General features: G+C 41.4%; 1 protein-coding gene across 1 annotated transcript in view; it reads right to left on the bottom strand.

Moving 5' to 3' along the window:
* Positions 1–15,471, bottom strand: part of LOC115461357 (latent-transforming growth factor beta-binding protein 2) — a 67,847-nt gene that overhangs the window by 20,285 nt on the left and 32,091 nt on the right. Inside the window, exons 5-7 of the mRNA XM_030191107.1 lie at positions 12,019–12,082; positions 4,815–4,903; positions 126–238 (exon numbers count right to left, since the gene is read on the bottom strand). Coding sequence (XP_030046967.1) covers positions 126–238; positions 4,815–4,903; positions 12,019–12,082 — 266 coding nt within the window. The remainder of the gene's footprint in view (positions 1–125; positions 239–4,814; positions 4,904–12,018; positions 12,083–15,471) is intronic.

A 15,471-nucleotide genomic window follows, 5' to 3' on the forward strand; every position in this document is an offset into this window, starting at 1 on the left:
CGAGAGAGGGTGGTAAATGAAAAACAGTAAAGATATATCCATTCTAAGATATGAGAGTACAAGGAAGTGGGGAGAAACTTTAAAACAAGCTGCTAAATATTGTACCATCGGCACTGTAAACTTACCGGGCAGTAGTGGTTTTCTGGACATGTATCACATTTTGCCTCTCCCCACCTGACCTGATAATCGCCAGGACTGCAGATCCTACACATCTGGTCACTGGGACCCTTAAACATACCTGTGACCCAAGCAGAGACACGAAAAGTGAGAATCAATTAGACCTGCTGCAGCATAAGAATCACAACCAATGTCTTAGCTACTTTTTTCACATGCCTTTATATGTTCCAACAAAACAGCGAGAATATAATACACTCCCACATTGACAACCAATGTAGGTTTTCAACAGCGGACTGGCATTCACCCACTTATCGCTTCTGCCACCATCCAAACAATGAAAACTTTGTGTTTGTGTGTGATTTTACATGAACATAAAGATGTACATATGATAGTGTGGAAATGCAGGTGGACTCAGCGTGCTAATGGGTTCAGGACTGAAGATAGCCAATCATAAGCAAGTGCCTCAGAGATTGAGTGTGCACATGTATTTGTATAGAAACAATCCTGATTATCCTTATTTATACTGCAGATCAGTGTTCATATACGAAGGCTTCTCAACCCTCTTCTAGAGGCACACTTAGCCAGTTGGGTTTTCAGGATTACTATAATAAATATGTATGAGAAATTTACATATAATGGAGGCCTCCTGTATATTCACTGTGGATATCTTGAAACCTGAATGATTAGGTAGGCCCTCAAGCACTGAACTAGTGAGTACAACTGAATTGGGCTCACCATACGACAAGAAGCTATAGGCCTGATTTAAAATGGTTTTTCGAGCAATGCAAAATGGAAAAACTCTCTGACAATGTTAACCTCAAAAAAAGAGTAATTTTTCACAATTTTATAAACTTATAGGTGTTTATAAATGAAACCAAACATGTGAGAAAATGTGGGATACAAATGTTAAATTAAAAAAAACAAACACAATAAAAATATTGCATGTCACAAAATCCTACATGATAGATTCTATCATGGTAAATTGAGTGAGAAACCAGCTGTAGTTGAGGGTGGTAGCAAATGGAGTTCTGAGCATAGAAGGATCCCCAGCAAAGGTGAAGCTAGGGGGGGTGCAAGGGGAGTGGCTGCTTTCCCAAATTGATTTTGAATGAAATGGCGCCTATGAGGATTTGGCCTGCAGCCTCGTACAGGCTCCTATTTTACAAAAGGTCTTCTTTCCCTGCCAACAAAATCTGGCTAGGCTTCTAATCTCCAGCAGTGTGCCACAGGGATAACTCTAGATTCATCTCTGGTATTTTCTTACGCCTCCCTATGTGGGTGAAGGGCTTATCATGAATGGTATATAAAATTTTTAAATCCAAAGTTCTTTTTAGTAAAAAGAAGAAGCAACCATAGAATTTGAGAAACTTAAACTGGAAGAAAAGAAAGCAGTGGCTGCCACTACACACAGGAAGGCAGAACTAGAAGCAAAATTAGAGGTGAAAGCAGCAGCTGCCACTGCAGAATTAGAAGAAGAGGCAAAAGCCACTGTTTAAAATAAGAAGACAGAGAGTTAGACATCGCCTTAAAGCTTCTCCGCAAGAGAAGAAGCAGCTGTCCTCGAGGCCCAAGTAAAAACGCTTCATGAAGCCACAAGGCAAGATGGCAGGGAGAGCCAGCTCAGCCACATTAAATCGCAGAAGATTCTGCCCAGCGCACAGCAGCATATGTGAAGGCTCATACAAGCGCACAGTCACAGCCTGACTCAGTAGAGTCATCAGATTCTGAGCAAACACGTTCCTCTACACCAGAATCTAATCACCCCAAAATAAGGAAACTCGTATGCAAACAGATGCACTAAAATGGGCTCTTGTGCCAGGAAAATGCATCAAGGGAAATGCTGCATTTCAACCACAGATTCTGGCGCTGAGATGTTTTTACCTTTCAAGTTTCTACCCAGGAAAAGCCATATACACGCAGAGGTGTCTTGTCTACAGTCAATAGTCTGTACGATCCACTGGGGTTTGTGGCTCCAGTCACCATTCAAGGAAGATCCCTATTGGAGGGAGTTTTCTCGAAGTGCTAATGAGTGGAATGTCCCACTGCCACAAGAAATGCAACAAGTGTGGGAGAAATGGAAAGATTCTCTAAAGACTCTTGAACAACTATACATACTATGTACTTACATACCTACAGCACTCAGTACTACCTGTCACAAAGAGATTGCATCTTCAACCACCAGTAGATGAAAGATCAAATACCAAACTACAATCATAAGTGCATAAGTACATAAGTAATGCCATATTGGGAAAAGACCAAAGGTCCATCAAGCCCAGCATCCTGTCCCCGATAGCGGCCAATCCAGGTCAAGGGCACCTGGCAAGCTACCCAAACGTACAAACATTTTATACAAGTTATTCCCAAAATTGTGGATTTTTCCCAAGTCCCTTTACAGATCATCAATGACAACTTGGCACCACCTGGAAACTTCAACACAAGAGTTCCCTGAAGGCAAGGAACTTCTTTAGCAGAGCCATCACAGAGTAGGTGATCCACACCACGAAGAGATGAGCACTCCATGGATCGTTGCTCACTACAGAAACTCAGACCTTCTCTCCTTTGTGTTGTCTGTCTCTCATTTCAGTTCCTGCAAGACTGAAAGAGAGAAGTCACCAAGCAACAGTGAACTTGAGGCAAGCAAGAAGTTGCCAAATGAATGGGCTTTTGCAGGTTTATAGCTTGAGAATTTAAATAGTGGTATCTATCAATACCAGGTGGGGAGTGTCTGCCCCATATTCATAAAGGCAGAGTATATTGTTATGTGTATTTAGTATGAGTATTATTTGTATTCAATTGCATTGTCTGTGTAACAGATAGCACTGTGTAATAGGACTGCTTTTCCTATGATCTGCAGTTTCCTGTGATTGACTCCTTGTGAGCTTTCCCTATTGACTCATAGGTCTGAGCTAGGGTCAGCCCTCCCTCTCTGCTCCTGCGGGCTGAGACAGCCAAGTCTTCCTAGCATGCCTTTGTGATCAGCAGCTGTTCTAGTGCTGATCCCTCCGTAATCTACTGTAATTCCATCAAGATTTTTCACCATCTCTCCAAGTCATTCTCCGTTGAGTGTTACAACTTTTTCTTTCAGCTGGGCTGAGGTTCTGGCCATCTCCTTGCGTCTCGGGTGGCTAGATACAGACTATGTGCAGAAGGAAACAATTCTCTTCTAAGCAACTGAACTATAAATTGGATTTTTGTTTATTATGAGTACTACAATAAGAACGATTTCCTTAAGAAGAATCTCTACTGGTAAAGCTTCTGCTTGGGGATGGTTTAGATGGCTGTTTAGCTACACTACACTTTGCCTAGAACAGAACATGCACCCTCCATCCATCAAGAATAGCACACCAATAACTTAAAACAGATCATTTGAAAATGTATTTCGTGGTTTAAGTACATAAATACTTAAGTATTGTCAAACTAGGTCAGACCGAAGGTCCATCAAGCCCAGCATCCTGTTTCCAACTGTGGCCAATCCAGGTTACAAGTACCTAGCAAGATCCCAAAACAGTACAATACATTTTATGCCTAGAAATAGGCAGTGGATTTTCCCCAAGTCCATTTTAATAATGGCTTATGGACTTTTGAGGAAGATATACAAACCTTTTTAAACACCGCTAAGCTAACTGCTTTTACTACATTCTCTGGCAACGAATTCCAGACTTTAATTAAGTGCTGAGTGAAGAAATATTTTCTCAGATTTGTTTCACATTTACTACTTTGTAGCTTCATTGCATGCCCTCTAATCCTAAAATTTTTGGAAAGAGTAACAAGCGATTCATGTCTACCCATTCCACTCATTATTTTATAGACCTCTATAATCTCAGTACCTTGCATGCTCCTTCATGTCCCCTTCTATATATATATTTTTTTTTAATTTGTAAGTTAACTTCTATTTCACGTTGAGTGGAAGTCACCTTTCAAGAGGAAATTCCCTGTGGCATTTTGTAATTACACAGGAAGACACAGCTGCAGAGAACATTTAATCTGCATTTTCAAGTACGCAGTTAACTCACTGAACAGCAGTCACGGGAATTTTGTAAGTGAAATCCCCATGTTGTTTCTTCCAAGCCTGATCACTTCTTCCCCACCCCCTCCACGTAAAGTCTTGCAACAGTTTACACTGGGAAAAGGTTCTTTGGAAAATACCCATTTATCTACAAAAATCCCTTAATCAGCCTTTTTATCCTCACTCACTTTTCAAAATTTTTGTTCTCCTCTTCCCCATTCACTTACCATATATTTCAATTTCTTTTCTATTTTTTTTGTTTTCTTCTAGATCTGTTCTATCCTACTGCTTTTCCACTTCTTTTTTGATTAATATTTTTCATTCAATCTCTTAAAATTTTCTTTTTGATCACCTTCAGGCATATTTTCAAAGCACTTTGGGAGGCTAAGTCCCATAGGTTTCTATGGAACTTTGGGAGGCTAAGTGCTTTGAAAATGAGCCCCCTTGTGTACCGTCCTCACCGTTATCATGTATATGTTTATATTTTATTTAAAAAAAATCACTGCCTAACATTCATCTTACCCCTTTCTTCATCTTCTGTTTCCACATGACATATTCTTTTTTGTTTCTCCTACCCTCTCTTCCCCTTATAAGAAATTCACCATGTTGGAAAAATTCTTGTCCCTTCATTAGCTTTTTCTCCGATTTGCAATACATCTTCCCTAAATCTGTTTTCCGAGACAAAACTTACCTGGGTGGCAGGAGACACATTTTATGGAAGCTATACCAACAGCTTCTTCTCCTGCTGGACAGGCTGCACATGAGTCACATTTGGTAGTACTAGAATAAGAAAAAAAATGGCTTGCAACATACTAGGCTTTTCATTCGGAATCATTTATAAACAGAGCCTACAAGTGTAAAACAGACCAAGTAAACCCATGCAACAATACAACTGTTCAGTCCTTCACGTCCTCATTGCCACATGTATTGCGACATGTACAGCTCTCTGTCCTTTTTTAGTACAAATAAAACGAATGAGACAATTTTACTTTCCCACATGATTTGTACAAAGAAGGTAAGAAATATTTAGAAGACTCCATCACAGACTGAAAGATATCATCATCATTCTCTATCATTGCCTTTGATTTTATGGTGCATTTAGAGATATCTGACAGCCAACACCTGCCACTTATACCCTCCCACGCTTGTTCATTCTGTTACCATGAATCCATCATCCTCACCTATGCTAACCCAGCAGTAAATATTTCTGGTCGTGCTGGAAATGGTGTGCGGTGGGGGTGGCACTACTGCTAGCTCCTGTGACAGGCCGGCGGTAGTGCCAGATTGGTGTGCGCCAACACTGTGGTAGTTCCACCGTGGCATTATAAAAGGGCCCCCGAGTGAATTACAAAACATACATACACATAATATCTTCACAAACCGATACACACAATATAAAATCAATGTAAAAATAAATTTTTTAAATGGCCATCAATCGCCCCTAATAGCTCATAGTTAGGACGAACCCAACATTAAGCCCCAGTCATGACAGGCCTGCATAAATACGCCTTTAAACGTTTGTGAAAAGCTATTAGTGATGGAACTGATCATAGTTCCTGAGGAATTGAATTCCAAAGAATAGGCCCAACAACCGAAAAAAAAATCCAGGTCCAAGTATCTTTAAAGCGAACTTAATGGAATGATGGAGCATCTGACAAAAAGTTAATCCATTGATCCTAACTGAAGTGTCTGTCAATATAATTGCAACAAAGCAATACTCAACAGTGTTTCATCAAGCGGATATACCATATTTTTCGGACTATAAGACGCACTTTTTTCCCCCCAAATTTGGGAGGAAAATGGAGGGTGCGTCTTATAGTCCGAACGTAGAGAAATTCGACTTCAGGGATCCCCAGCCCGCCCTCCCTCCGAGTTCTGAGATTGCCCGCCCTCCCTCAGAGATCCCCTTCCCTCCCGCCCACCCGAGTTCCGAGATCCCCTTCCCTCCCTCTGAGTTCTAAGTAATTTTACCTAGTCGGGGCAGCAGCAGAAGCGAAAACCATGCAGCCTCGGCACGTCACTCAGTGGGCGGGACCAGAGCTGAGAAAAACAGAACAGGGAAGAGTGATGTGCTGAGGCTGCATGGTTTTCGCTTCTGCTGCTGCCCCGACTAGGTAAAATTACTTAGAACTCAGAGGGAGGGAGACGGACGGACGGACCCTGGAAACGGGAGACATTTGGACAAGACGCACCGCAGCACCTAGGTTGTAGATGAGGAAAAAGGTGCGTCTTATAGTCCAAAATTTTTTTTTCCTATTTCCCTCCTCTAAAACCTAGGTGCGTCTTATGGTCCGAAAAATATGGTAAGTTTAAAATAAATTCAACAACTTTTGAAGCAACAATAAGATCTTAAACTGTATGCACCAGAAAATGGGAGGCTAGTGCAAATTCTTCAGAATCTGAGTAATATGCTCAGAGCAAGAGTGTTTCAGATAGCACAAGACATCATAGAATGGATGCTACTTGCAGGACATGCAAAGAGGATTGGGGCAACCCCAAATAACGCACATTACAGTAATCAGAGTGAGGCATTACCAAACTTTGGATCACAGTCCAACAATTTTTATTCAGCAATCCCTTTAAAACAAACAAACCCCCCCCCCCCAACCCTATCTTAATCATTTTCTTCAACTGAGGTTTAAAAGTAACAAATAATTCAACATTGAATACTTAGATTGAAACGCCATCAACTATCATTTTAATGCATAATTGCTATTTGCTGATTTTAACAGACGGAAAATAATAAAAAGTAAATATTGCAAGTGCAAAAGCTTGGACACACTTTGTTGACTCATTGCTACTTTTTATTGTATTTTAAGTTCATAGAATCATTAAAACTTCAATTAGTCAGGTAATAACAATTTCATGGTTGAACAAAGATTCTGACCCCAACCTCTCAGCTTGTGATTGTTGTTCTGTCTACTTTCAACAACCATGGGCTTTAAGTAGCTGCCTGATCATTCAAAAATGAAAATGAAAACAATTCATCTTATAAAACAGTGAAAGACTACAAAAAAGTAAAAACCTCTAAATGCCTCTAACTAGCAATTTCAACTACCATAATAAACACACAATAAATGAAGTGTATTTATTTTATTCATACCATTTCCTAGACCGCCCTTCAAACTCAGAAAGCCACCAGAGCAGTGAATAATAAAAAAGAAAAGGGAAGAACATTCCTGTTCTGAGGCCATGAGTAAAGGAAAGCTGAAGCTGCCAGATTTTCAAGACTTTCTTAAACCTTGAAAATGAGGATTCTTGACATAGGTATAGAAGCATCAAATTTCAAGGAGAAGTGTTCCTTTTTGCCACAAGAGTGGATGGTTTAATGTCCCATCAGCACAAACTGCTGAAGCAGATGACAGAAGTAGCTCAAGTAACAATTGCTCAGCATTGGAAACAACAGGGGGTTCCTTCAGTAGTGAAATGGTATAACAAACTGAAATGTGTGTGTGAGATGGAAAGGCTGTTAGCAGCTAGAAGGCATCGGACAAATGAATGGCGTTCGGTGTGGAAGTTTTTTTGTAGATGCTACAAATAATGTTTAGAATCAGAACAGTGTATGTGAGTGCCTGGCAACGTAATGTGGACCTCCACTGGGCTGGGTGGGGAGGGGGGGGATAGGGAGGGCAGGGATGTTTAATATGAAAATTAATTATGTTTTAACTTTTTATTGAGATCAACATAACAGTTAGAGCTTCATTGTACAAAGGATATCACTGTTACAGATAACAAAATCATCAATAAAAGCAAATTGGTTGTACTAACATAGATCAAACAAGCCTTATTGTTCTCAATTATTTGTATTTTAATCCCTTCCCCCATCCTCTACGAACCCACCCACCACAACCTCACCTATCCGACTTCCCTAAACCCCCACCCTCCCCCTCCTACCGCCCTCCCCCCCTGCTCCTACCACACCTAACCCCTCCCCACCAAATGTTATGCATACTGATTGGGTAGTGTCCTGTTATATTGTCACAAATTACAGCACATTGAGTACCAAACTCCTCCCTCTAGGGAACAAAGTATCTATGTAAGCACCCCAGATTTTCAAGAAAGTGTTTTTGCGTCAGACTGATCTCTTAGCTTCCTTCGCCTCCCACATCATCAACTGGTGTACAAGGTTCCTCCAATGCCAGTACTCTGGGACCGCTTCAACTGTCCAATATTGCAGAATACATTTCCTAGCCAGCAATCCAAGTTTACGGAACATTAATGTTTCCTCTGCCGTCGCCCCTCTAAAAGATCCCGGAACGTCCAACAGCATCTGCCTCGGTGTACCTATAATAGTACAATCCAGTATCTTCGATAAATAGTTAACTATTTCCCCCCAAAAACTCCTAATTTTTCTACAGCTCCAAAAGGCATGATAGAATGTGTTAGCTTTTCTCTTACATTTCCGACACAAAGGGGTTAGACCACCAAATTTCGCAAGCTGTGCTTAGGCCATGTAGGCTCTGTGGACTACCCGGAAGGCACATTCCCTGTACTGAGCACCACTAATAAGCCTAGGAATCCATTTCAAATATCGCTGTATGTCCCAGTTTGCCAGATTTATCCCCAGATCTCTTTCCCACCGGGTTTTCAGTTGGGTTAGATCTCCACGCTCCCAGCATTGCCACAGCACCCTATGCAAACTGGAAATCGACAAAACGTTCTCCGAGATTTCATCAAAAAATGCTCTCATCTTTTCTCCCGGTTTCAGTAGAAGCCGACCCTGTTCTGAAGAACAGATGAAATGTTTCAGTTGACAATGGGCAAACTTATCTCCCCATTGGGTATCATCACCTAACAATTGCTCCAAAGATTTAATCTCCCCATTATCTCCCAACACATCTCCCAAACAATCCAATCCCCGATCTTCCCATCTTTGGAAAGCAAAGTTTTCTATACCAGGCATAAACATAGGATTCCCCCGTATGGGATATGAAAACTAATTAAAAATACTGAAGTTTATAAGGGAAACATAAGGATGTAAACGTGTATTAGCGAACTGTACTAAATGAAACTACAATGGTTTGGGTTCAGATATGACAATGTTACACAAGTTTGTTAACTATTATCTGTTAAGCGTGAATTTTAAATAAAGACTTCTTACAAATTAAAAAAAAAAACAAAAGAAGGAGGAGGAAATATTTTTTCCCACAACGAATAGTTCAGCTCTGGAACTCTTTGCCAGAGGATGTGGTAACAGTGGTTAGTGTATCTGGGTTTAAAAAAAGGTTTGGACAAATTCCTGGAGGAAAAGTCCATAATCTGCTATTGAGACAGACATGTGAAGCAACTGCTTGCCCTGGGATTTGTAGTATGGCATGTTGCCACAATTTGGGTTTCTACCAGGTACTTGTAACCTAGCTTGGCCACTGTTTGGAAAACAGGATACTGGGCTAGATGGACCACTGGTCTGACCCAGTATGGCTACTCTTATGTTCTTATATGTTATGTAATTTATCATTCTTGTCGCCCTTCTCTGTACCTTTTCTAATTCCCCAAAAAGTTAAAACTTGGCATGTACTGCAACACTAGAGAAATAAAAACAGAAATGCATTTCTTTTACTAGTGAACACAATACAAAAACATTTCCCATGTACATTTCCCAAAAGCTAACATATTCCATTTAATACATTCAAAATAAAAATGCTTTTTCTACCTTTGTCTAGACAATTTTCCATCATGTTGGTTCCGGTTTCTCTTTTCTGCTTTCCTGTCTGTTGCCTGCTATTTCTCTTTCATGCGGCTGCTGTCCATTTGTCTTTTCTTCTCTCCCGTCTTGTTCCATTCCCTCACTACACCTATCTTTCACATATTGATCTTTTTTAGCTCTTTCTTTTTTACTGCCTCTATCCCCTCAAATTTCACCCTCTCTCATCCCTCTCCTTTTTACTTTTCAGTTACCTATCAAATTCCATCTCCTTCTCTCATCCATTAGTTCTCCCATTACGCATCTCACTCCTTCCCCCAGCCTTCCATGCCCTTTCATCTTTAATCAGCTCTGCATACCATATATTCTACCCCCTGCAATCACTAACCTTCTCATTTATTTCCTTGCTACCCCTACAGTTTGGCCTCTCCCACATAGTTTCACCATTTCTAGTATCTTCCTCCCTCCACTCTTCGCCAAGCACCTGCTCCCTCTTTCTTCCCCTCCCCACCCTTGTAGTCTGACATCTCCCTGTCCCTTCCAATCTCCCTCAACATCTTCCTGTCCCTTCTCTCTTCCCTCCTGCCCCCTCCCCCATGATCCAGCATTTCTCCCTCTCCCTTCCTTCCAATTATCCATGATCTTTCCCTCACTCCTTTCTGTCCCTGCATCTAACATCTTCATCCTTCTTCCTTTCCCTCTTGTGCATATCTCTCCCTTCCTCTCCTCCATCCCAATGTCCAACCTCTCTTCTCTCCTCCCTTTCTCCCATTGTACACATCTCTCTCTCGTGCCCCAGGTCTTAATATTTTTCTTCCTCCCCCTCCCACATTCCCACCTCCATGTACAACACTTCTACCTCTCTCTCCCTCTCCTCCACCCCATCACCCCTATGTCCAAAATGTCTCCCTCTCTCCTCATCCCATCTCACCCACCTCTAACAATCCGCCCTCCCCAAACCCATGCATCTCTCCCTCCCACCTCACCATCAAAAAGTCACCCTCTCTCTAACCCCACACCCCATGCAGCATCTATCCCTCCCTCCATATTCAACAATTAACTATCTCTTTGCCCTCCCCTATGTGCAGCACCTCGTTCCTTCCCATCCCTCCCCTCTCTTTCCTTTCCTTCCCTCCACCCTCATGCATTTCTCTGCAGTACCTCTTGTCTTTCCTTCCCTCCACCCCCATGCATTTCTCTGCCAGTGAGAATCACTCTCCTGCCTCAATCTACCTTCACAAAAAGATTTCTGTCAAAGGGTTACCATCGGCAGCAGCAACAATTCTCACACGCTGCCTGCGGCTAAACATAAAGTGTCCCCTCTCTGAAGTGATTTCCTCACAGGCAAAAAAAAAAAAAAAAAAAAAAAAAGAGGAAGTTGCGTGGGGGTGGTGGTACGCAGCAGAAGGGAGGCTTCCAGGTTAGCCGCAGGCAGCGTGTCAGAATTACTGCTGGCGGTAACCCTTTGACAGAATTATTTGCACGTGAGGGAGGGAGATGCAGGACCACAGAAGCCTCCGGAGCCCAGCCTGCCCCCCCTATGCTGGTGCTTGCAAGAGTACAGAGCCGCTGGGTGGGCCTGAGCCCAAACTGGGTGGGCCCAGGCCCACCTGTGGCTATGCCCTGGCTTGCAACTCTCGCTTCCAGTTGCAATCACCGTCTTGCAGCTCTGTCTCCTCCCCCGTCTCCCTACAGCAGCCAGTCCAACTTACTTCTGGGTTCATAGGACCTGAACCGCTGTTGCAGAAGAGTTAGTCTCCAATTTTCTTTCCTTCCTCTCTCCCTCCCTTCCCACCTATTGCATCAAGACTCTTGGGAGACACTATGGGGCACATCAGAACAGTCCACCTTCCAGGTATATATAAATATTTTAAACAATTTACAATATCTGCAATCTGAGGTGGATACTTACAGACTAGGGTTGACATATATACAGAAGACAGGATAAGGTGGAGACTTTATACTACTGCTGCCAATACTGTACATACTCCATGATTAAAAAAAAGAGCAAAGCATTTGCATGGACTTGAATCATAAAGACAACAGTGGAGGGACAGTTACAAAGGGGTGGGGAAGGGGAATAAACTTAAAAACAAATGTCTCAATTAATAAACAAGATAACCCCCACAATGTTTTATAAAGGAAACTGTAAAAAGCTGCGGCTAGTCTGAAGTCTCTTTTACAAACCGACATCAGTGTGCTGCACTGAGGATAATTTCAGAATGAGAATGTAAGTCACCAGTGTTCTTACTTGCAAAATGATCCTGAAGGACAAGGCTCACAGGAGGAAGAACTTTGATTGGATGCAAAATATCCTACAAAGGAAAAACATGTTTTGAATGCAAACATCTGGCAGCAGTCAGAGAGTGCTTTTAATCATACTTCATCTTGCCCTGTTAAACCATTTTTTAAAGCAAAACGCACCCTTTTCAGCTGCTTCAGCCACCATATAATCATCTTTGCCTTTGTTAAGATAACTTCACCATTGCAATCTCAGCACATTTTGGATGCTCCATGAAAGCAATTATCTAACAAAGGAGAAATACCACAAGAACTAATTCATTATTTCCATTACAGTTATACAAGCCAGATGGGCACATTATGCAATATTCAGTCATAGTTCAACATTGCAAAAAATAGCCACATTGAGCCTGCAAATAGGTGAGAAAATGTGGGATACAAATGCAATAAAATAAATAAATAAATAAAATCTCCTGCCCTTGACCATCTGTGTCACAGGTGAAGCAGCACGGCACAGCTGCAAATGGTATTTCATCCCCCAAAGCCAAAAGTTTCAGGAACTCTCTTCAGCAGAAAGCCCAAGAATCAAAAGGATGCTACAGACACTAGCAAACTTGAATGTACGTGTAGTTACTATAGGTAGTTGGGTGTAGCCAGTGTCAGATCATTTTTCTCTATAGTACAGGCTAAAGTATGTCTTCTGGAATCTAAATGGAGATTAGCACGTTGCACAACTGCAACTAGCTATTAGAAAGCTTCTAATTCTGCTACTGGTGTACAAAACCCACCATTCTGGAGAACCACCCTCTCTCTCCCAGTTACTGATTCCTTACACTAACCAGAGATCCCTTTGATCATCTTCCCAAAATCTGTTGGTAATGCCACCTTTTCGCAAAATCAAACATGAACACACCAGGAAGCCATTTTCTCTGTATAGAGCCCTGAACACTAGAACAAAATTACCACAATCCCTTTGTCATCAAACCTCCCTTCAAACATTTAAAGCAGAGCTCAAAACTTTTCTGCTCTCGGATGCATACTCCTAATTCTCTACTCATTGACTACTGTTTTTAGCATGCATTAAAAATTAGCGCACGCCAACTCTAGAGACACCCATATATTCCTATGGGTGTCTCTAGTGTTAGCGTGAGCTAACATTTAGCACACCCTAGTAAACAGGGCCCTTAGTATATAAGCTGCCTAGACACATGCCTTGATACATGGGATAGCAAACCCTTAAGAAAACTTGAAATATTAGATTAGATTCTGATTTATGAAAGTTGTAACTGGTCTTGCCCTGTTATATCTGACTCAGGCACTTGAAATGTATCAAACATCTCAGGAACTTTGGAGGGGACATAACTTGTGCTATTCTCATTAGTGAAACTGTATTAATCTGATATTAAAGAAACAGCATTTTCCACTGAAGGTCCTCTACCATGGAACAGGATGCCAAAGAAGTTGTGCTTAATCAGACATTTACAGGTTTGAAAAGCAGCTAAAAACATGTGTGTCTTCACAAGCTTTCTCGCTCTGGGATTGAGCTATCAGACAGTGCAGGATGCAGAATATTTTGCTATTTTAAATTATGCATGCTTTTTTTTTTTGCAGTCTGCCTTGTTAATAGGCTACCTAGAAATGAGAAAATAAGTTCATGGTCGGTGTTTGTGGACCTGCTGCTTACAAACAGGGGGTGGGAAGAGTGTTTCTGAGGCTATAACATGTGATAATCTGGCATCCAGTGATCATCAGATGGTGTGATTCAATATTAGGACAAGCAAGAGGTGTGTTAATTCAAAGCAAGAGTCTCAAATTTGGGGAGAAATACCTTTGTCAAGATGGGAGAATAGCTCAAAAAAAGTCATTAGCTGCATAGGAACATTTTCGAAGGAAGTAGAAACAAAGTGGTAGAGACTATTATAAAGAACAAAATTACAGAGCATATTCAAAAGCATGGATTAATGAGACAAAGCCAACATGGATTTAGTGAAGGGAAATCTTGCTTCACCAATCTATCACATTTCTTTGAAGGGGGGAACAAACATGTGGATAAAGGTGAGCAGGTTGAAACTGTGTATCAGGATTTTCAGAAGGCGTTTGACAAAGTACCTGATGAAAGACTCCAAAGGAAATTGGAGAGTCATGGAATAGGAGGTACTGTCCTACTGTGGATTAAAAACTGGTTAAAAGATAGAAAACAGAGAGTAGAGTTAAATGGTTAGTATTCTCAATGGAGAAAGGTAGTTAGTGGGGTTCCCCAAGGGTCCGTGCTGGGACCGCTGCTTTTTAACATATTTATAAATGACCTAGAGATGGGAGTAACTAGTGAGGTAATTAAATTTGCTGATGACACAAAGTTATTCAAAGTCGTTATATCGCGGGAGGATTGTGAAAAATTACAAGAGGACCATACGAGACTGGGCGTCTAAATGGCAGATGACGTTTAACGTGAGCAAGTGCAAAGTGATGTATGTGGGAAAGAGGAACCCGAATTATAGCTACATCATGCAAGGTTCCACGCTAGGAGTCACTGAACAAGAAAGGGATCTAGGTGTCATCATTGATATGTTGAAACCTTCTACTCAGTGTGCTGCTGCGGCTAAGAAAGCAAATAGAATGTTAGGTATTATTAGAAAAGGAATGGAAAACAAAAATGAGGATGTTATAATGCCTTTGTATCGCTCCATGGTGCGACCGCACCTCGAATAGTGTGTTCATTTCTGGTCGCCGCATCTCAAAAAAGATATAGTGGTATTAGAAAAGGTGCAGAGAAGGGTGACAAAAATGATAAAGGGGATGGGACAACTTCCCTATGAGGAAAGGCTAAAGTGGCTAGGGCTCTTCAGCTTGGAGAAAAGGCAGCTGAGGGGAGATATGATAGAGGTCTATAAAGTAATGAGTGGAGTTGAATGGGTAGACGTGAAGCATCTGTTTACACTTTCCAAAAATACTAAGACTAGGGGGCATGCGATGACGCTACAAAGTAGTAAATGTTTCTTCACTCAACATGTAATTAAACTCTGGGATTTGTTGCCAGAGAATGTGGTAAAGGCGGTTAACTTAGCAGAGTTTAAAAAAGGTTTGGATGGTTTCCTAAAGGAAAATTCCATAGACCATTATTAAATTGGACTTGGGGAAAATCCACTGTTTCTGGGATAAGCACTATAAAATGTTTTGTACTTTTTGGGGATCTTGCCAGGTATTTGTAACCTGGATTGGCCACTGTTGGAAACAGGATGCTGGGCTTGATGGACCTTTAGTCTGTCCCAGTATGGAAATACTTGTGTACAGTGGGCAAAACTGAAAGGAGATATTTTAAGGGCAACAAACATTTTTGTTAGAAAAGTCAATAAGGTAAGAAGAAAAGGAGGTTGCTATGGTTCTCAAAAGAACTAGGTGAGAAGATAACGGACAAGAGGTTAGCCTTCATAAACTGCATGAGATCGCAGAAAGAGGGCGATGA

Source organism: Microcaecilia unicolor, chromosome 2 (genome assembly GCF_901765095.1).
Source record: "Microcaecilia unicolor chromosome 2, aMicUni1.1, whole genome shotgun sequence".
Classification (NCBI taxonomy): Eukaryota; Metazoa; Chordata; class Amphibia; order Gymnophiona; family Siphonopidae; genus Microcaecilia; species Microcaecilia unicolor.